Genomic DNA, 22,767 nt, shown 5'->3' with positions numbered 1-22,767 from the left:
AAGGGCCATGCCCCTTCTGGCTGCCTTAGTGTGGAGACTCATACTCCAAGAAGCAAAACAGGGGCCGGGGGTGGGAGGGTAAGGAGCAGTGTGGAGGACCCTGACTAAAGTAGATAGTTTGCTAGTTTTTAAACTCCTAGGGTAGAATAAAAGCAACCCTGTTTCAAAAAAAAAAAAAAAAGGAGCAGGGCATGGTGATCCATGCTTGTAATCCCAGCATTTGGGAGACTGAGACAGGAGGCTCGTGGTTCCTGGATAAACTACTTAGTGAGGCCCTTTGCAACTCAGTGAAATCCTGTTTCAAAATAAAGAATAAAAGGATTAAGAAAAGGAGCCGGACATGGTGGAGCACGCTTGTAATCCCAGCATTTGGGATGCTGAGACAGGAGGATCGCAGTTCACAGACAACCTCAGCTACTTAGGCCCTTTGCAACTCAGTGAGACCCTGTTTCAAAATAAAGAATAAAAAGTAGAGCTGTAGCTTGGAGGTAGAATGCCTCTGGGTTCCATCCCCGGTGCCGCAAAAAATAATAATAAAATTAAAAATTAAAAAAAGAAGCTGGTCGTGGTGGCGCACGCTTATAATCCCAGTACTTGAGAGGCTGAGACAGGAGGATCACAGTTCACAGACAGCCTCGGCTACTTAGTGAGGCCTTTCACAACTCAGTGAGACTCTGTTTCAAAATAAAGAATAAGAAATAGGGCTAGGGGTGTAGCTCAAAGGTAGAATGCCCCCGAGTTCCATTCCCAGTACTGCAAAAAAAAAAAAAAAAAAAAAACCAGAAAAAGAAAAAGAAAAAAGGCTGGGGTGTAGGTTGGAGGTAGAGTGCCCCTGGGCTCAACCCCTAATACCTAAATAAATACCTTCAAAAAGGAAGACTGCAAAAATTGCACTGTCTATGACTGTGTGTCCTTGTTTGGACATGTCACAATCCTGTTGAGGACAGGACCAAAATGCCATCCTAACCGCTCCCAAGCTTCAGCCCCACCACCCTTCCTAGTACAAAAAGGAGGACTCACACACACTGCAAAGAAGATGGTTGTTTCTAATATTTATTTTTCTCATTATAAAAGTAATACATGAAGAGCATTGGGTTTGGTGAGAACAGTTTGAGCCCTGGCTCTGTCCATACGCCCTGCAGGATCTAGACCAGTCACCTGTCAGAACCGCCACTTCCTCATCTGGAAACAGGACAAGGTGCCCTGTGGTGCCCACGCCATAGATGGCAGCATGGCAAAGCACAGAGGGGAAGCACTTGGAAAACTGGAAGGTGCCAATAGATGGAAGGGGGTGAGTGTCATCGCCCTCAGCTGAGGTAGCACCAAAGTCCGAGCTCCTGCCCCTCCCCAGTAACAGCGCAATGGGGGGCCACTGGCAGCCCTTGTTCGATGGGGGAGGGGCACGCCAATCCTCTCAAGCTTGGCCAGATGGGGCCTCGCCGGGGCCCTTCCAGAATCGGGCATCGGCTGTGGCCAGCCGGGTCAGAACCTCCTCCAGCTCCGGACCGTCCTCCGGGAAGCGCTCTGCGAAGGATCGGATGAGGCCGGAGGCTGAGGCCTCATATTCCAGAAGCCGTACCTCTGAGCCTGGGAGGAATCGGAGAGAAATGGCAGTGGGGAAAGGTCTTAATAGGGAAGTGGAATCGTAAAATTAGAATCACAGAAACAGCTAGGTCTTACTGAGCTCTTAGCCTGTGCCAAAAATTGTGCTCAGTCAGGCGCTGTGGTCCAGCCTGTAATCCTAGCACTTGGGAGGCTGAGACAGGAGGACCACAGGCTCAAGGCCAACCTCAGTAATGTAGCAAAATCCTCAGCAACTAGCAATTTTTATTTTATTTCAAAGTATAAAATGAAAGGGCTAGGGGTGTATGCCTCTGGGTTCAATAAAAAAGAAAAGTAACAGAAAACCTAAAACAAAACAACAACAACAACAACAAAAAAAACACTCAGTATTTCTCTTATCTAATTTAGTTCCTACAATAACCCTGTAAGGGTGAAAATAGAACAGGTGGAGTATTAAGTAAATGCTACCTGCCTCCTTCCTTTCCTATCTTCCCTCGCTCTCTTCCGCCACTTAAGATTCACATCAGGCGCTGTGTTAGATAAAACAGATTCAGTCCCTGGCCTCCAGGAGCTTACAGGCCAGCAACTGCTTTGAGTCTGTCTAGACATGAACAAGTTTCCCATCCTCCCTAGGCTCAGCTTTCTCATCTACACCTTTTCTCTCAGGGAGTGGTGATGAGCACAGACCATAATGCACTGGCTGGGTGCTCAACAGGTGTCAGCAGCCGCAGCAGCATCTCTGAGCCGCTTTATGTGCCGCTTCGGTGGTCCTGTCCCGAGGGTCCCCTGATACCCATGGGAAACATCCCCCTCTGGCTCACTTCAGCGGCTGTACCCTCTCACAGCACCCTGCCGGGCTCCGTGGCATCCGGAGGTGAACGGCAGCTAAGAACACAGGCTCCCGGGTTCAGATGGCCCGAATTCAAGTCCTTACTCTGTCCCCCCAGCCGTACAGCCTCAAGCAAATATGCATCCCCTCTTTCTGTTTCAGTTTTCAGCTGGAAAAATGGGAGAAAACGCCAGATGTGGTGGTGCACACTTGGAATCCCAGTACTTGGGAGGCTGAGACAGAAGGATCACAGGTTGTAGCCAGCCTCAGTGACTTTGTGAGGCCCTCTGCAACTTGTAAGACCTTGTTTCAAAATAAAGGATACAAAATAAGGCTGGGGCCCAGGTGTAGTGGCGCATACTTGTAATCCCAGCATTTGGGAGGCTGAGACAGGAGGATTGTGGTTTGTGGACAGCCTCAGCTACTTAGTGAGGCCCTTTGCAGCTCAGCGAGACCCTGTTTCAAAAACTAAAAAGACACCGGGCATGGTGGCTCACGCTTGTAATCCCCACGCTTGGGAGGCTGAGACAGGAGGATCGCACAAGTTCGAAGCCAGCCTCAGATACTTAGTGAGGCTCTCAGCAACTTAGTGAGACCCTGTTTCCAAATAAAATATAAATAAGGTCTGGGAGTATAGCCCGGAGGTAGAAAGTCTCTGGGTTCCACCCCCAGTACCACCAAAACAACAACAACAAAAAAAAGCCTAAAAAGACAAAAATACGACCGGGGGTGTAGCTCGGAGGTACCATGCCCCTGGGTTCAGTCCCCAGTACTGCAAAATAAACAAACAAACAAATAAATAAAATAAGGTTGGGGGTATAGCTTGGAGGTAGACTACCCCTGGGTTTGATCTCCAGTACCACAAAAGAAGAAAAAAAAAAAAAAAAAGAAGGTGGATAATGACTATTCCTGTTGGGCTATTGGGAGTTAAGACCACAAAAAGGTTTTTTTTTTTTTTGGTGTGTGTGTGTGGGGGGGTACTGGGGAACTGGGGATGAGACCCAGGGACAGTCTACCTCCGAGCTACACCCCCAGCCCTGTTTTTTATTCTTTGAAACAGGATCTCACTGAGTTGCAGAGGGCCTCGTTAGGTAGTATCTGAGGCTGTCCGTGAACTGCAATCCTCCTGTCTCGGCCTCCCAAATGCTGGGATTACAAACATGCGCCACCGCGCCTGGCCCATGGAAAGTTTTTACCCAGTACCTGGCACCTGGAAGTCCTCCAAAACTGGCCGTCATCCATATCACCATCATCACACTAAGACCTTTGAAAATCCAACCTGTTCTTCAGGTCTAGAACCTTCCAGGTTCTTGAAGGGAGATGGGATCGATCTCCCCTCTTCCAAGTGCTTGTTGGTGGCTGGCTGCTCTCTTTTGGGCGCTCACCGTGCTTCCCTTGTCTAAGTATCTCCATGTCTTCCTCCTAATGGGCTGTGAACTCCCTGAAGGGAGGGCCTGGGCCCTGTTCACCTCTCCATCCTTTAATGCTTACATAGGGCTGGACGTATCAAATCAATGCCGATACTGTCCACGAGGCCAGCAGGATTCACCATTCACTCGCTTTGGTTTTGCTTTTTGGTGGTACTGGAAGTGTCACCCAGAGGCATTCTACCACTGAGCCACACACACCCTTAGCCCTTTCAGTTTTTGTTCTGAAACAGGGTCTCGCTCAGTTACTGTGCACTGGCCTTAAACCAATGAGCTGCCTTTCTTAGCCTCCCCAGTACTAGGATTACAGGCGTGTGCCACTGTGCCCGGCCCACTCATTCACTTGATTATATAGAGGGTCTGCTGCGTGCCAGGCCTATGCTGGAGGCCAGGGCATGAGGTGTCTGTTGTCACAGAGATGAGACAGACAAGAAAATGGCCCAGTGTGATGGGCAAAGAGAAAGAAGCTGAAGGGTAGGAAGAGATGGAAGGGGTGGGGGGAGCATCTCCTAGGATGTGCCAAGAAACAGGAGCCTGAATGACAACGAGGACCAGACAGGCGCAGATCTGGGGACCATGGTGTCTTGCAGAGGGAGGAGCAGGTACGGAGGCCACAGGGGCGGAGCGAGCTCAGCGGGCTGGAGAAACGGGAGGACACGTGGGGCGCGAGCACACGCAGACAGGTCCTGGGCTTCTGGAAACAAGTGTCACTTGAGAAGGGAGAGGGATGATGGAGCCGCCCTTCGTCCTGGACTCTGCTGACGCAAGTTCTCCCCTGGGATTCACTCAGCCAGCTGAGTCCGGCTTGCCAAGGACCTGCTCTTTAGGATGCTTAGCCTGACCGGGCACCCTGTGGCCAGATTGCCAGTTCTCAGCCTGGACCCCCAAACACCCCGCCATGCTGGCCTTCCTCAAACTTCTGCACAACCGAGTGTGTGTGTGTGTGTGTGTGTGTGTGTGTGTGTGTGTGTGTGTGCACATGAGAGACAGACAGACAGAGACAGGCCGCAGACAGAAGAAAGAGTGGTAGATGCCAGGGTTTTGGCCTGTGGTCTGGCAGGAGAAGGATGGATGGTGGCAGAGAGGGCAGAGGGGAAGGACCACCCGGGCAGCCTTCAGTGAGCCCAGGTGTGTCCCGTGTGCGCCCAAGAGGCCCGGTGTGGCCACCATCAAAGGCGGTCCAGGTCCTTACCTTCAAGGCGCGTGTTGGGCTGAACGATGAGCTTGCGGGACTCCTTGCGCAGCAGCACTGTGTCCCTGAGGGTGAGGAAGCACTCGGGGGGCGCATCGGTGACTGCCGCATACCCCTCGTACAGAGCCCGCCCTCCGGCCACGTCCCCTGTGGACTTCAGCACCTGTAGGAAGGAAGGAGTAAGTATCCAGGGTGGGCACCCACCTTGTGTCCACAAGACGCTGAAGACTGCCAGGGACCACGCCGACCGTGCCCAGCCCCGGATGGTCTGTGAATGTGTCTCCTCCAGAATTCCAATATTAAAACCTAACGGCTGTGGTGGCGCACGCTTGTAATCCCAGCGTTCGGGAGGCTGAGACTGGAGGATCACAGTTTGCGGACAGCCTCAGCTACTTAGTGAGGCCCTCTGCAACTTAGTGAGACCCTGTTTCAAAATAAAGAATAAAAAATAGGGCGGGGGGTGTAGCTCGGAGGTCGAATGCCCCTGGGTTTCATCCCCAGACCCGCAAAAACCAAAAACAACAAAAAACAAACAAACAAGAAAAAAAACTTAATGGCACATTAAAAAAACAAAAACAGAAACACTTAATGATGCCGGGTGTAGTGGTCCATGCTTTTAATCCCAGCATTTGGGAGGCAGAGACCAGAGGATCGTGGTTCATGGACAGCCTCAGCTACTTAGCAAGGCCCTTTGCAACTCAGTGAGACCATTTCAAAAATAAAAAAAGACTAAAGCCGGGCGTGGTGGCGCACGCTTGTAATCCCAGCACTTGGGAGGCTGAGACAGGAGGATCACACAGGTTTGAAGCCAGCCTCAGCTACTGAGTGAGGCTCTCAGCAACTTACTGAGATCCTGTTTCCAAATAAAATATAAAATAGGTCTAGGATTACAAGTGTGCGCCACCACACCCGACTTTATTTTTTGTTTTGAAACAGGGTCTTGCTAGGTTGTTGAAAGTATCACTACTTACTGAAGCTGTCCTTCAGCCAACACTCTTCCTACCTCAGCCTCCCAAGTACTGGGATTACAGGCATGCACCATCATAGCCAGGTCCTTTTTACTTTTTATTGTGAGACAAGGACTCACTAGGTTTCTGAGAGTTTTGCTGAATTGCTCAGGTTGGCCTCAAATCTGCTATTCCTTGTCTCAGCCTCTCAAGTACTGGGATTACAGGAGTGTACCACCATGTCAGGTCTGGCTTAATGGTTTTTAATTTCTAACTTATTTTATTGTCTACCTTCCTTCTCTACCGTGAGAAACTGCTTAGTACGTGGCACATGATAACACTCACTATAAAGACTTGCTGAATGAAGGAAGGAATTAACCAGGAGGAAGTGTGAGGAGGGTGGGGCGACAGGGCAGAGGTTTGGGGGGATCCAGGGCTAGAGCCCTTCCCTTACCTGGAGTCTCCGCAGGAACCGCTCCAGGGCAGGCCTGCCCACGGACCGGATCTTGCTGCGGTCCAAGCGGACCCGGGCATCGGGGCGGCCATCAGAGCCTGTGGTGGGGATGACGGTGACGAGTCCCTCGCCAGCCTCCAGCAAGACCCTCAGGATCACAAACCGGGCCTGCATGTGAGCCTGCCAGGCCAGGGAGAAAGAGGTCATTGGAAGCTGGTATCGGATGCTGCGTCCCAGGCCTGACACACTGTGTGTGAGCACTGACCGTCAGTGATTAGCACCGTTAACTATTCTCTTTGACCCTGTGGGTCCTTCTGACTAGTTTTCTCCCTTCAAAAGCTCCCTTCTCCTCTGCTCACAGGGAGGGCAAGGTGCCTGGAGGACAGGAAGGCCATTTCCCTGGTCAAGCACCATGCCCCTGCTGCCCACCCCAGGATAGCTACTAGCCTGAGGACCCCCCACTGCCAGGATGCTGGGCACTTTCTGTTACACATTCCTATGTGTACTCAACAGCAGGACCAAGTAGGTGCCATTACCCCGGTTTACTGATTAACAAAATAGGTGATAAAGGAAGAGCCAGACCCAAGTTTTCCAGACTCTAAAACAACTCTATGTGTGTGTATATAGGGGGGATTACTGGGGATTGTCCCCAGAGGCATTCTACCTTTCAGCCACACCCCCAGCTCCACTTTATTTTTTTGAAACAGGGTCTTGCTAAGTTACTGAAGGCCTAAGTTCCTGGCCTCGAACCTGCAATCCTCCTGTCTTAATGTCTCCAGTACTGGGATTACAGGTGTGTGCCATTGCCTATGGCTTGTTAACATAACACCACTACTGCTCACTCTAATCTTTGTTTGTTTGCTGCTGGGAATCGAACCCAGGAGCATTCTACTTCTGAGCTACCCGCTTATTTTATTTTCGTTTTGAAATGGGATTTCACTAAATTGCTGAGGGCCTCACCTAGTTGCTGAGGCTAGTCTTGAACCCGTGATCCTTTTGTCTCAGCCTCCCAAGTACTCAGATTACAGGCACGCACTGCCACGCCTGGCTCGCTTATTTCCAAAGTACATGTTGTAACTGGCTCCAGAGGCAGACCGTGTGGAGTGAATGTAGGCACTGCCTTACCAACAAGTTAATGAATCTCTTTGTATCTCAACTGCCTCCACTTTAAAGCAAGGGTAATAACAGCACCCCCCTTCCAGGGTCAAAACTGGGTGGAGAAGCTAACTCCTGTAGGTGCTGAGGGCCTTGCCAGGCACACAGTAAGTCAGAAAGCCGTGGCCAAGGAGAGATTATGACTCCTATTTTACAGATGGAGACAGAGGCTCACGGTAAGGACATGACTGCCCAGCAACAGCGGACTCTGGTATAAAACCCAGTTTAGCCGGGCGTGGTGGCGCATGCTCGTAATCCCCGCGCTTGGGAGGCAGAGACAGGAGGATCGCGCAGGTTCGAAGCCAGCCGCGCGCGCTGGCTTAGGAGACCCTGTTTCAAAATAAAAATGTTAAAAAATAGGTCTGGGAGTGTAGCCCAGAGGTAGAAGGGCTTCCAGGAACCCCAGTACCACCAAAAAATAAAAAATAAAAAAAATAAATAAAAAATAAAACCCAGTTTACTGATCTACCTTAGGGTGCGGTTGTACTAACCCTGCACCCAGAATCCAGACCTGCCCCTGGGTGGGCTCCCCTGCCTCCTGAGGGCTCCGCCCAGCCCCACCTGGCGCCAGCTGGAGGCCTCCGGGGTGTAGAACTCCAGAGCCAGCAGCCCAGCCCGAACCATGTTCAACCAGTTCACATAGATCACGTCTTCCGCGTCTGTCCCCTGGAAGCCGAAGATCCTGGACAGGAAGGGGCAGGGGCGGGGACGGTCAGGGCCGCCCTGTCCTCCTGGCCAGCACCCCCAGCCCTCCACGCCCTCGGCTCCTACTCTAGCACTTGGGGGTTCAGGCAGAGGTAGAGGCCCACGCTCTCGGCCCGGCACTCTTCGTAGCTAGAGGCAATGTTGCTGAATTTGCTGTCCCAGGTCTCTCCACTGCGGTACCAGCTCTGAATCTAGGAGGGGGATTCACGAGTCAGACCCCGGCCACACCCACCCTCCCAGCACCCTGAGCTCCCTGGAGACCATCCTTACCTGCTCCCCTGTCTCTGGATTGATCACTGTCTCCTGGTCAAAGTTGAACACCCCCTTCTCATCCTGCGGGGTGAAAACATGGGCGTGAGTAGGGGAAATGTGCCCCCAGCCCGGGCCAGGTCTTCAGCTCCTGGATTCCCTGGACCGAGACGGGGAGCAGAGAGCGGAGGGCAGGAGCAGCTAGCCCATCATACCAATGGCTGCAAACCCGAGAGCCCCAAAACACCAGGCTCCTCCTCACAGCCCTAGGAATGGAGGAACCAGTACCTACCCTACTGCAAGGGAGGGAGACTGAGGACCAGCAGAGGAACCACATGAAGTCATGTGAAGACCCAGATCCAGATCTCCAGACCCCAGTTAGAGATGCCCCAGTGGGTGGACCAGAGCCCAGCTGCTTCATCCCCGTCTCCCTGGGTTGCCAGAGCAGGGCCCAACACCATCTGTATATGCCATCCCGCCCCCAGCGCCTCGCACGGCCCTTGTCCGCCCAGGCCATCTCATTGGTGTGGCTCCGTGCTTGAGGCCCACAAGCTTCCTCAGCCTGCTGAAGAGGCCGTCTGCCTTTCCCATGTTCCCCTAGCAGGTGCTGAGGGTTCTGGCCTCTGTGGCCAGCTTGGGGGGAAGGAACAACTCTTGGAGAAGCGGCTCCCCATTAACACCTGGAAAGGTACAGGAGGTTCATGACCCACCCTCCTAGCCTGTCCCCAGGGCAGCTGAGTCACACCCTGCTCGCCCAGCGATTCCTCCTGGTGCCCGGGCCACCAACTGAACTGTCCAGGAGACTCTTCTCTAGGGGTAATGGGACATGTTGAGGCAGGACAGACAGGGTCTTCCCTGCCTATGGAACTGTCTTCCCAAAGCCAGGGCAGAGGCCGGGGCAGCTTCACCCCTGGGTGCGGCCGCCGGGGAGGGAGCTGCCTTCTCACCTGTGCGAAGAGCTTCCCGCTGCCGTGGCCCAGCAGCTCGTGCAGCCCCACCTGCACGTCGAAGGAGGGCCCCTTCCAGCGGGTGTACAGGTCCTGCCGAGACAAGCAGACAGCGGTGTCCACTGTCCCACCCTGTCCACCAGCCGGCCTGCCTCCCCCCACCCAGGGAAAGGGTCCATCATGGCGATTGTGGCTGGTGGAGGCCAAGTGTGCTCCGATCCTCACAGCCCATCCTGTAACCAGGGGAAGGAGGAACTCCCTTTACTGTGGGAACCAGCGAGAAAAGGGAGGCTCCTCTGAGCTACAAGGTCGTGCAGCTGGGAAATGAGCAGCCAGGATCAAAGGCAGGCTTTATCCCTTTTTTTGTTTTTATTTAGTGCCAGAGATTGAACCCAGGGGCATTCTACCTCCAAGCTATACTCCCAGCCCTTTTGTTTTGTTGGTACTAAAAAATGAGCCCAGGGCCATTCACTCTCCGAGCTATACTCCCAGCCCTATTTTTAATTTTTGAAAGAGGGTCTCAAGCTGGGCTTGGTGGCTCATGCTTGTAATCCCAGTACTTGGGAGGCTGAGACAGGAGGATCTCAGGTTCAAAGCCAGCCTCGACAACTTAGCGAGGCCCTATGCTACTTAGTGAGACCCTGTTTCCAAATAAGAAATAAAATTGGGCTGGAGCTGGGCGTGGTGGCGCAGGCTTGTAATCCCTGCGCTTGGGAGGCGGAGACAAGAGGATCGTGCAGGTTCGAAGTCAGCCGCGCTGGCTTAAGAGACCCTGTTTCCAAAAAAGTAAAAAAAAAACAAAATAGGTCTGGGAGTGTAGCCCGGAGGTAGAAGGGTTTCCAGGAACACCAGTACCACCAAAAAAAAAAAAAAAAAAAAAAAAATTGGGCTGGAGTTTAGCTCAGAGATAAAATGTCTCTGAGTTCAATCCCCAGTGCCCCCCACACACACAAAAAAAAAAAAAAAAAAAAAAGGAAAAGAAAAAGAAAAAAAGAAAAGAGGATCTTGCTAGGTTGATGGATCTCATGACTTGCTCAAGCTGTCCTTGAACCTGCGGTCCTTCTAGCATTCCGGGGATGTACCACCATCCCGGCTGCCTCCGAGCCCTTTTTGCTTTTTGTTTTAAAACAGGGTCTTGCTAAGTTGCTGAGGCTCTTGTGAGGTTGCCAAGGCTGGCCTGTAACCTTTGATGCCCCTGTCTCAACCACCTGAGTACTGGGATCAGAGGTGAGTGCCACCACACCCAGCTCCCTGCTCTGTCCCTGCCAGGCCCTGGTTGCTGGTGCCCACCTTGTCCTCCTCCTCCAGGAATGTGAGTTTCTCCCGCTGCGTGGCATAGGCCACGGCCAAGACGTTCCCCAGAGACACGTTTTTAAAGCCTTCCGTCTGCCTCAGATCGTCATCTGGAAGGGAAGGCGAAGGCTGGGCGGTGCACGGCCTGGGCACCTGCGGCCGGGCAGTGGGGGGCCCAGGGCTCGCGGTGCACGGCGTGGGCACCTGCGGGCCGGGCAGTGGGGCGGTTCCCAGGGCTCGCGGGACACCACGGTGGCTCACAGTTGGGGATGTTGATGCCGGCAGGGATGCCGGAGCCAGCGAAGGTGAGGACGTCCAGGGATGTGAAGTCGGGGGTGAGGAACTTGTCTTTCTCAAAGGCTGGCGGCCAGGGCAGCTCCTTCAGCAGCTGTTCCGCGCTGGCCACCAGCCGCTCGAACTTGGCACTCATTGCCTTGTTCACCATGGCCACGAAGCCTGTAGGGAGGGAGGGGGCTGTGGCTTGGCAGGCCTGGGGCGTCCCCTCCGTGCCTCCAGCCTTTGGGCCGGCACACAGGTACAGAGTGCATGCTGGGAACCACAGTGAGCCAGGCCTGGGCCCTGAGGGACTGGCTCCTAGGTTTGGGTCTGTGGTTCAGATGAGTCGGACTCCTCAGGATGAATGTCCTGCCTCGCACGGGGTCCCCAGGGGATACGGGGATGGGGCCGAGGCACCTGCCACCAGGCCAAGATGACTGCCACCAAATCGGGTTCACAGCCGGCTCACCCTGCTCCAGCCCCCGTGGGCCATGACTGCAGATGTGTGGGTGTGTGTGGGGGGGTACTGGATTTTGAACTCAGGGGCATTCTACCTTTGAGCGACCCCAGCCCTTTTTAATCTTTTGGTTTGCTAAGGTCTCCTCAGTAGGCTGCTGAGAGCCTCGCTGAGTTGCTGAGGCTGGTCTCAAACCTGTGATCCTCCCGTCTCAGCCTCTCAAGTACTGGGATTACAGGTGTGCGCCATCTGCAGATATGATTTTGCTGATGCCCAGAGGTCAGGGTTACTTGGCCCAAGGTCACTGAGCTGATGATGGATACAGCTGCTCTCTGAATGCACGTCTGACCCTGCGCCTGGAGCAGATGTCAGAGGCAAAGTGCTCAGAGCCAGGGCGCCTGGGATCGGACCCTGCCGGCTGGCAAACACTGTCACAGAATGATGACATCTGAGTCAACAAGGATGGCGCCAGGGCCGTGGTAGATAATGGTTATTTTATTTTATTGTATGGTCCTGGGGATAGAGCCCGGGGGCATTCTACCTCCAAGCTACACCCCCAGCCCTATTTTTATTCTTTATTTTGAAACAGGGTCTCACTGAGTTGCAAAGGGACTCATTTTTTTTTTTTTTTTTTTTGGTGGTATTGGGGGTGGAACCCAGAGGCTTTCTACCTCTGGGCTATACTCTCAGACCTTTTTTTTTTTTTTTAAATCTATATTTTATTTGGAAACAGGGTCTCACTAAGTTGCTGAGAGCCTCACTAAGTAGCTGAGGCTGGCTTGGAACCTGTGCGATCCTCCTGTCTCAGCCTCCCAAGCGTGGGGATTACAAGCGTGCGCCACCGTGCCCGGCTCAAAGGGACTCATTTTAAGTAGCTCAGGCTGGCCTTGAACCGTGATCCTCCCGAATGCTGGCTGTTGTTACTATTATTACTAGAGTCAAGGGGAGAGGGAAGAACTCTGGGAGACTCTGGGGACCACGAGTCTGAACCTGGGCGGGAGAGATTCCAACCTGACCTGTACGCACCCCTCCACACGTTACCTTCAAATTCTCCTCGGGAGCCAAAGGGGTCGCGGTAGCTCTCGATGAACCCGATGTAACTGGGGAGAGAAAGGCAGAGATGGGCGCGGGCGGGCGGCAGGGGTGGGCACTGAAGGCTGTCACCTCACCTCTCCACGATGGGGCCTTTGTCCTGGATCCAGAAGCGGGAGCCCCTCTTGTGAGCCTCGATGGAGCCCTGCGTGAAACTGTCCACGTACTGGGCCAGCATCTGCTCCTGGTGGCTGTTGGCTGTGTACGCCTGCAGTGAGCGGGCCGGTCAGCCGGGTCACCCTCCACACCCAAACCCCTCGGCTGCCCAGAGGGGTCTTGGGCCCGCAGCCCCTACCTTGGCTTTCTCCAGGTGCTCCACCACCTTCTGGAGGATGGGGGCATAGTCCCCCCGGGTCACCTGGAAATGGCACCCCTGGAATTCGTAGCTCTTCAGCTTGGAAGTCACTTCAGAGTCCTGAGTAGGATCTGAGGAAAAAGAGATCGCTCAGGGAAAAGGCCAAGCTGAAACCCCTCAGCAGGCTTTTCGTCGAGGTACTCTTGTGCTAAGACCTTCAATGGCTCCCCAGTGCCAACAGGTATCAGTACTAGCTCTCATTTGCAAAATAGACATGTTATATAACATGAAATGGTCTAAGTGATTTATTTAATTTTTTTGTGGGTCTGGAGGTGGAACCCAGGGGCATTTGACCTCCGAGCTACAGCCCCTGCCATATTTTTTTTTTATTCTTTATTTTGAAACTGGGTCTGAGTTGCTGGGCTTCACTAAGTAGTTGAGGCTGTCCGCGAACCGCGATCCTCCGGTCTTAGCCTCCCAAACGCTGGGATTACAAGCGTGCGCCACCACGCCTGGCTTCAGTGACTTATTTAATTTAGTGAGACTGGGGATTAAACCCAGGGGCATTCTAGCTCTGAGCGATATCCAGCAATATTTTATTCTTTTTTTGAAACAGGATCTCACTAACCTAGGGGCTCAATTGCTTTAGTTTCCCATCTGTAAAATGGAGGTAATAATTTTCTTCTCTCTCGAGGCTTAAATAAGAACACATAAAGCACTTAGATCCAGGCGTGGTGGCCCATGCCTGTAATTCTAGTACTTAAGAGTCTAGACAGGAGGATCTCAGGTTCACAGCCAGCATCAGCAACTTGGAGAGGCCCTCAGCAACTTAGTGAGACTTTATTTAAAAAAATAATAAAATAAAGCCAGGCATGGTGGTACACACTTGGAATCCCAGTACTTGAGAGGATAAGAGGATCCAGGTTCACAGCCAGCCTCAGCTACTTAGTGAGGCCCCACACAACTTAGTGAGACCCTGTTTGAAAGTAAAGAATAAAAATCAGGACTGGGAGTGTAGCTTGGGGGTAGAATGCCCCTGGGTTCCATCCCCAGTGCAAAAAAAAAAAAAAAAAAGAGGAAGGCATGGCAGCTCATACCTTTAATCCAAGTACTTGGGAGGCTGAGAAAGGAGGATCACTGGTTCATGGCCAGCCTCAGCAACTTAGCAAAGGCCCTGGAAACTTAGTGAGCTCCTGTCTTAAAAAAAAAAAAAAAAAAAAAAAAAAAAAAGCCAGGTGTGGTGGCACACACTTGTAATCCCAGCATTTGGACTGAGACAGGAGGATCGTGGTTTGTGGCCAGCCTCACCTACTTAGTGAGGCCCCTTTGCAACTCAGTGAGACCCTGTTTCAAAATAAAGAATGAAAAAAAGGGCTGGGGGTATAGCTCAAAGGTAGAATGCCCATGGGTTCCATCCCCAGTACCACAATAAAAGAAAGAAAGGAAGAAAGGAAGAAAGAAAGGCAGGCAGGCAGGCAAGCAGGCAGGCGGAGGTATAGTTCAAAGGAAGAACAGCCCTGGATCAATCCCCAGTACAACATATACTCATGCACAAAAAGTCATATCCCAATACTTGAGAGACTAAGACAGGTTGCTGCAATTTAGTGAAGCTCTCAGGAACATATTAAGTCACTGTTTCAAATAAACAATAAGGCGGGCGTGGTGGCGCACACTTGTAATCCCCGGGCCTGGGAGGCGGAGACAGGAGGATCACACAGGTTCAAAGCCAGCCGTGCTGGCTTAGGAGACCCTGTTTCCAAATAAAAAGTATAAAATAGGTCTGGAAGTGTAGCCCAGAGGTAAAAGAGCTTCCAGGAACCCCAGTACCACCAACAAAACAAGACAAAATAAACAATAAGGTGGAACTGAAAGGATCTAGCTCAGAGGTAGAAGGCCCCTGGACTCAATCCCCAGTACCAATAGTAAATGAATAAAGAATCAAAATAAATAAATAACAAAAGTCACATGCCAAAATTGCAACAGTCCTTATTATTTAAAAAAAAAATTTTGCAGTACTGGGGATGGAACCCAGGGGCCTTCTACCTCTGAGCTTATACTCCCAGATCTTTTTTTAAAAATATTTTATTTGGAAACAGGGTCTCACTAAGTTGCTGAGAGCCTCACTAAGCTGCTGAGGCTGGCTTCGAACCTGCAATCCTCCTGTCTCAGCCTCTCGAGTACTGGGATTACAAGTGTGCACCACCATGCCCAGCTAGCAACAGTCCTTATAAAGAGACAAGAGTGGCTGGGGAGTAGGGGCTGTCATGACAGAAGAAGTTGGGGTGAAGTAAGGCAGGGGCCACCAGCCATGGGATGCAGGCGGCCTCTGGAAGCTAGAAAAAGCAAGGAAACACGTCCCTGAAGGTTCCAGAGGAACAAAGCCACCTGATACCTTGACTTTAGGCTGTGGACCTCCGAAACTAACGGAATCATGTTGTTTCATATCACTAAATTTGTGGTACTTTATTAGAGAATCAATGAGATAATAGTGCACCCCACCCATACTGGGGGTTAAATTGAGGGTCTCATGCATGTTAGGAGAACACTCTAAACCACTGAGTCACTGAGCTACATCCCCAGTGCGCTCGTGCTGTCTGTCTGTCTGTCTGTCTCTCTCCCTCCCTCCCTCCCTATCTCTTTGTACTAAGGCTTGAACCCAGGGGTGTTATGCCTCTGAGCTACACCTCTAGCCCTTTTTTATTTTATTTATTTATCTATTTATTTATTTATTTATTTTTGTGGTACTGAGGATGGAACCCAGGGGCCTTCTAACTCCGGGCTATAATTCCAGACCTATTTTATATTTTATTTGGAGACAGGGTCTCTTAAACCAGCTGAGGCTGGCTTTGAACCTGCACGATCCTCCTGTCTCAGCCTCCCAAGCGCGGGGATTACAAGCGTGCGCCACCACGCTCAGCCTTTTTTTTTTAATTTTGAAACAGCATCCTAGACCGGCGTGGTAGCATACACTTGTAATCTCAGTACCCGGCAGGTTGAGACAGGGGATCACAGGTTTAAGGCCAGCCTCAGGTACTTAGAGAGGCCATCTGCAATTTAGTGAAAACATGTTTCAAATTAAAAAATGAAAATTAGGGCTGGGGGTGTAGCTCAGAGGTAGAATGACCTTGGGTTCAGTCCCCAGATGTACACACACACGCACACACACACCAGGGTCTCATTAAGTTGCTGAGGGCATCACTAACTTGCTGAGACTGGCCTTGAACCTACAATCCTCTTGTCTCAGTCTCCCAAGTACTGAGATTACAGTATGCCTGGCCAAAGCCACTCTGTTAACCATTGACCTGTCCTGTATCCTGTGCTGAAGTACAGGCTCAGCTTGTATTCCCGCAGGATCCCCTCCTCTTTCCTGAACCCACATCCTTTTCTCTGGTCAAACCAGACGGCTTGCCGACCCCTGAGCTTCTCCACTACCCTGCTGCAGCTCGTGCCGTTCTGTCTGCTTGGAGCACCGCTGCCCACGTGTTCTGACCGACTCCCACGCTAAGCACCTTAGTATCGACCTTAGCTGGGGAGACAGTGATGACCGAAACACCGGTTCCCTCCTCCCAGGGGACCTGCAGTCCAGTAGGGGAAACACAAACACAACCTGGAAATTACTGGTTGGAAAAGAGCGGGGCAAAGGGCCTCAGCTGTGGGAGACAGGGAAACGGCCTAGGGAAGGTGACGTCCACACCAGGCCTGGGGATGAGGAGGAGTTGGCCAGGAAACAGTGAAGAGCTAGAGGGCAATCTGGGTGGGAAAGGGGAAAACAGATCCCAAAAGGCCTGGGGAGGGGAGGTGGGAACCAGAAGCTATGGAGCACAGCTAAAGCAGAGGCTGAGCAGGGGCCTGTGGGAAACAAGGCCAGGGTTGGGGGGTGTAGCAGGTAAAGAAAGACCAGTAAAGGTCCTCACCAAGGCCTGGATGTCCCCAGCCACCCCAGGTCCATGTGCAGAATCCCCCTATGACCACCCCCCTACCCCGGCTCCAGGGGGCTTGAGAACAGAGAGGGCCAATCAGAGGATCCTGGGTAGAGCCTAGAGCCACTTGCAGGCCGTACGCCGAAGCTCCTGGGAGAGAAGGGCCCTCCTGCTGCTGGAGTGGCGGGCAGGTGGCCAGGGCCGCCCATCTGTAGATGCCAAGGTGGGAGACGGGGCTTCAGCGCACCTGTGCCGAGCACGGAGGCGAGCCGCACCTCGTAGCAGGACTTCCCTTCCCGGTCCACCTCCTTGAAGAGTCGCGTGTTGTAGGCACTGAGGTTCTAAAAAAGACCGAAGGAGGGTTTGGGAGAGGACAAGGGGTGGGAGGAGGAGAGTGGTAACCCCGGGAGGAATGGCAGGGTGACAGAGCAGGCCAGGGCCTCCAAGAGACCTCCAACTGGCTGGGAGTGGGAGTGGGTGTGGGCCGGCAGGCCAGCGCCAGCTTCCTGCTCCCCTCCCTTCGCTGAGCCCTAACTTGTCTTTTTCTGGTGCTGGGGTTTGAACCCAGGAGCATTCTACCTCCAAGCTACATCCCTAGCCCTTTTCTATTTTTGTTTTGAAACAAGGTCTCGCCATGTTGCTGAGTCTTGCCACTTGCTGAGGCTATCCTGAACCTGTGATCCTCCTGTCTCAGTCTTCCAAATACTGGAATTACAAGTGTACCACCATACCCAGCCTGAGCACTAACTTTTACTAGGCATGGATAGGACCGTGCCAGGCACCGCATGACCTCAGCTAACCCAAGACTGACTCCCCGGCTCCTGAGCAGCAGAGCAAGCCGCAGGGCTCCAGTGCGGCTCTGCCATCCTACCTCGTCCTGCCCGACGCTGTCCCCAGGTCCTTTAACTGGGACGAGCAGAATTGAGCTCATCCCTGGCACACATGGGTCATCTGTGTGAGCTGAGACCCAAGGACAGGTGCCCGTGTCAAAGGGGCTGGGACGAGAGCCCCACCAGACCACCACCCTGAGCCCCCAACCCCCAAACCTGGGAGTCCAGAAAGTCTTGGGCCAGTTTGGCATCCTCCATGGTACAATCTCCAGAAAAATAGGTGGTGATTCCCTGTTGAAAAAAGAGACAGGAGGCGGGAAAGAGGAGCTGCTGAAGGCCGGGGCGGGGGGCTTGCAGCAGCAGGCGGGGCCCTTCCCAGGCTTCCTGAGCCTCTTCCCAGAAGGCATTTTACAGATGACAGCTGAGGCTCCCCCTCGAGAGTGGGAGGCAGAGCTTGATGCTCCCACCGGCAAGCCCTTCCCTCCAGACCAGGGGGCCTAGGAGGACGCCCTACGCTCCCCTAAGCACTTGGGGGCCTCACCTCCTTCCCCAGCCCGAGGTGTCGAAGCCTCGGCTCCAGAGAGAACATAAGGTCCCCGCAGGTCTGCCAGAGCTCCCGGACTTCTTTCGGGTGCTGCTGGGCGGCCTTACTTCCCAGGATCACACGCTCCAGCTTCTCCTGCAGGGGAAAGGAGATCATTGGCTTGGCCCTGGCCTCCAGAGCTCCTCTCTACCCCAAGCCCTTCTGCCACAGCCTAAGACCCAAGTCCAGGGACCCACAGCACCAGCGGGGCCTGAGAAGCGTCAAGCCTCGGCCTGCCAGAGCCCTGAGGCACCGGACGCTGCGTTTCCTCATTACCAGGCTATTCCTTGCACAGGCACAAAGGTCTCAGAAGCCCTGTGTAGGAGCTACATCTGTCCCATCAAGGCTGGCTCTCACGGTCCCTAGGAAGGACGTGCCGGGCTTGGGCCTCTCCCCCGTCCCTAATAACAACAGCTCACGCTTCCACGCCCCTCCCTGGCACGACCGCAGAGCAGCGAGGTGTGGAAGAGCGGTGCTCTTCCTTCAAACGTGTCTGTAGCACCCAGCCAGGCTGGATGACACCCATCATTACACAGTGCGGCAGCAACGAGACTAAGGCTCTGCTCAGCACCACTGGCTCTGGCTGGGGCTCCTCTGCTGCCTTCCCCACCCCCACCCCACTGCCCCCTGCCTCTCCGCTTTTCCCAGCCCTCCTTTAGCTCACCTTGGGCAGGTTGGGAACAAACTTGGTGTCACCAAATGACTTGTAGTTGCCCATGTTGGAGTAGACCCCCGCGGTATAGACCAGGAACGCCTGAGGGGAGGTGGTATTGCATCAGAGGTCTGGGGAGCACAGCCCCTCCCTCCCGGGAAGTCTCTGCCTGAGCCTAGAACACTTGGCTAGAACCAGTCTGGGTGAGGCTGGGAAAATCTAGGGGCAAGACCAATTTTCACGCCCCCACTGTGCAGCCAAACTGGTCTCCGCAGTTCAAAAACACACCCTAAGCAAGGTGCGGTGGCACATGGCTGTCATCCCAGGACTTGGGAGGCTAAGACAGGAGGATCACGGGTTAGGAGCCAACCTCAGCAACTTAGCAAGACCTTGTTTCAAAGTAAGAAATAAAAAAGGAGTGTAGCTCAGACGTAGAATACCCCTAGCTTCAATCCCAGTACCAAGCCCCCTCCCCCTAAAAGAATCCTGATAGCTCATCTGTCTTTGCGCCCTCTTTCCCCAGACCCCTCTCAGCTGCCTGCGGCCTATGCGTCCTTCAAGGCCCAATCCCAACACCACCTCCTTCTCTAGGAAGCCTTTTCCCCAACTCCAGTGAGCATATAAGCTGGCTTGACCAGTCAGAAAAACCACCTTCTCTGGCTATGAGGATGAGCAGAGGGCTCCTGCTAGCCAATAAATTCTACATAGGAAACTTCTTACTAGTAAAACTAGTAAAGAGATTCATCTTACACTAGGCATTGCCAGGCTGGGGCCCCTAGAGCTCCCCACTACGGTGAGAGGAAAAGCAAGACTAAGAGATCCTCTCTTTGTGGTACTGGGAATGAAACCCAGGGGCTTTCTACCTCTGAGCTATACTCCCAGACCTATTTTATATTTTATTTTATTTTTTAATTTTTTTATTTTTTTGGTGGTACTGGGGTTCCTGGAAACCCTTCTACCTCTGGGCTACACTCCCAGACCTATTTTTACTTTTTTTTTTTTTTTAATTTGGAAACAGGGTCTCCTAAGCCAGCGCGCGCAGCTGGCTTTGAACCTGCGCGATCCTCCTGTCTCCGCCTCCTAAGCGTGGGGATTACAAGCGTGCACCACCACGCCCAGCTTCCTATTTTCAAATAAGAAATAAAATAGGGCTGGGGGAGCCGGGCATGGTGGTGCACACTTATAATCCCAATACTGGGGAGGCTGAGACAGAAGGATTGCAGATTTGTGGCCAGCCTTACCTACCTAGTGAGGCCCTCTGCAATTTAGTGAGACCTTGTTTCAAAATTAAAAAAAAAAAAAAAAAAAATCAGGCTGGGGATGTGGCTCAAAGGTAGAATGCCCCTGGGTTCAAACCTTGTTACTGAAAAAAAAAAAAAAAAAGGCTGGGGTTGTAGCTAAGAAGTAGAATGCCCCTGGGTTCAATCCCTATCACCAGGGGGGGAAAAATAAAAAAAGAAAGGAAGAACTGGGTGTGGTGGCGCATGCTTGTAATCCCAGCACAAGCCACACACAGAGGCATTCTACCTCTGAGCTACATCTCCAGCACTGTTTTATTTCTATTTTGAAACAAGGTTGGTTTCAAAGGGTTAATGAGAGCCTTGCTACTTGCTAAGGCTGTCCTGCAACCTGTGATCCTCCCATCTCAGCCTCCCAAGTACTGGGACTGCAGGCATGTGCCACCATGCCTCGCTAGACCTCCTGACTTCTACTCTGGACTCCTCCTGAATAGCCACAGCTGCCTCCACTGTAACCACAGCAGCCATCCCATATCGCGGAATAGCCGATGTTCTAAGTGGTCAATCACAATACTAGGAGTTAAGACAACCCACATGCATATCTTTTTTTTTATGGTACTGGGAATGGAACCCAGTTGCATTCTACCTTCGAGCTACACCCCCAGCCCTGTTTTTTATTCTTTATTTTGAAACAGTGACTCACTGAGTTGCAAAGGACCTCACTAAGTAACTGAGGCTGATCACAAACCGTGATCCTCCTGTCTCAGCCTCCCAAATGCTGAGATTACAAGCGTGAGCCACCACGCCTGGTTCCCACAAGCATATCTTAGAGATGAGAAGACTGAGGTCCCAGGGGGAGGCTCCTGAGTTTGCAGCCTTTGGTCTTATCCTCGGTCTACTCCAAGAAAGAGACACCTGCGCCCTCGGAAGCTTGGCCCCTCATACCTAGGAGCCACTCAGGAAATGAGGATTGGCGTGAGTAAACTGACCTGATACTCCTCCTCCGTAAGGCCCTCGGCCAGGGCATGTTGGCGCAGTTGATCTGGGTCCTGGGCACGGAAGAGGCGGCTGAGCAGGGCGTAGATGTAGGGGGCTTCCGGGGAGGTCTGCAGCAGCACAGCCAGGCCTCCGTACCAGGCAGCCCGCGACAGGTGGTGGGCATAGAGGCGCTCTGTGGGTGACAGCAGGCGGAAGGCCTCGCGGCAGTCCAGGCTAGACACGCCGATGTCATTGGGTAGGATGTACTGGGTGTCCGCCATGGGCCCTGCAGGGAACCAGCACCATCATCACGGCCACCTCATCACGGCCACCATATACCACGCACTATACCACCACAGACCATGCACACCTGTCTCTGAACTCTCCTGAGCTCAATTACCCTCAATTACCCTCCAAAAATCCAGGAGGAGGGAAAAACTATGGTACCCACTCAATTTTTTTTTTTTCTTGGCAGTACTGGGGATTAAACCCAGAGGCATTTTACCTCTGAGCTATACCCCCAGTCCTATTTTTTATCTTTTATTTTAAAACAAGGTCTCAATACATTGCAGAGGGTCTAAGTAGCTGAGGCTAACTGAGAACCTGCAATCCTCCTGTCTCAGCCTCTCAAGTAGTGAGATTACAAGGGTGCGCCACCACGCTCAGCTCTATGGTACCCGCTCACTGGATACAATGAGACTCAGAGAAGATTAGGTGACCCAACCAAGAAGATTATAAAGTGTATTACATGCCTGTAATCTTAGTACTTAGGAGGCTGAGACATAAGGATCACAGGTTCAGGGACAGCCTCAGCAATTCAGTGAGACTCTCAACAACCTAGTGAGACCTTGTTTCTTTTTTTTTTTTTTTGAGGGTCTGGGGATGGAACCCAGGAACATTTGACCTCTGAGCTACACCCCCTGGCCAATTTTTTATTCTTTATTTTGAAACAGGGTCTCACTGAGTTGCGGAGGGCATAAGTAGCTGAGGCCATCCGTGAACCGCGATCCTCCGGTCTCAGCCTCCCAAACGCTGAGATTACAAGCGTGCGCCACCACGCCCAGCTGAGACCTTGTTTCAAAGTTAAAAGTAAAATAGGGCCAGGTGTGATGCTTGTAATCCCAGCATTCGGGAGGCGGAGATCGGAGGATTGCTGTCCTGGACAGCCTCGGCTACTTAGTGAGGCCCTCCGCAACTTAGTGAGACCCTGTTTCAAAATAAAGAATAAAACATAGGGCAGGGGGTGTAGCTTGGAGGTCGAATACCCCTGGATTCCATCCCCAGACACACACACACACACACACACACACACACACACACACACACACACACAGAATAAAAAATAGGGCTGGGGATGTAGCTCAGAGGTAGAATGCCCCTGAGTCTCATCTCAGTACTGCAAAATTAATTAATTAATTAATTAATTAATTAGGGTGACTTTGTTCACGTTATCCCTGAGTAGCTTGAGGCTGTAACTGTTTTCTATATTTCTCTATCTTTTTAATAAACTCATTTATCTTTTTTTTTTTTTTTTTGCGGGTCTGAAGATGGAACCCAGGGGCATTCAACCGCCGAGCTACACCCCCTGCCCTACTTTTTTTTTATTCCTTATTTTGAAACCGGGTCTCACTGAGTTGCGGAGGGCCTCACTCACTAAGTAGCTGAGGCTGTCCGCAAACCGCGAT

General features: G+C 52.3%; 1 protein-coding gene across 2 annotated transcripts; it reads right to left on the bottom strand.

Annotated features, from left to right (window-relative positions):
• Window positions 1–1,414: 1,414 nt before the first annotated feature.
• DPP3 (dipeptidyl peptidase 3) lies at window positions 1,415–21,368 on the bottom strand (the record flags this gene model as incomplete). Of its 2 annotated transcripts, XM_080703509.1 has the most annotated exons (17): window positions 1,415–1,587; window positions 5,012–5,174; window positions 6,413–6,592; window positions 8,129–8,249; window positions 8,339–8,463; window positions 8,543–8,605; window positions 9,469–9,561; window positions 10,759–10,871; window positions 11,023–11,217; window positions 12,536–12,594; window positions 12,664–12,794; window positions 12,882–13,012; window positions 17,049–17,142; window positions 17,848–17,922; window positions 18,173–18,310; window positions 18,879–18,968; window positions 21,094–21,368. In XM_080703509.1, the coding sequence occupies 17 exons, from the start codon at window positions 21,361–21,363 to the stop codon at window positions 1,415–1,417; spliced, it is 2,214 nt and encodes a 737-aa protein (XP_080559635.1). The 2 variants fall into 2 exon arrangements, with proteins under 2 accessions (XP_080559635.1, XP_080559636.1); XM_080703510.1 differs by lacking the exon at window positions 18,879–18,968 and having other exon boundaries at window positions 21,094–21,363.
• Window positions 21,369–22,767: the final 1,399 nt, after the last annotated feature.

Source organism: Muscardinus avellanarius (assembly GCF_963383645.1).
Source record: "Muscardinus avellanarius genome assembly, chromosome: 1".
NCBI lineage: Eukaryota > Metazoa > Chordata > Mammalia > Rodentia > Gliridae > Muscardinus > Muscardinus avellanarius.
This window is presented reverse-complemented; position numbering and strand designations above follow the sequence as displayed.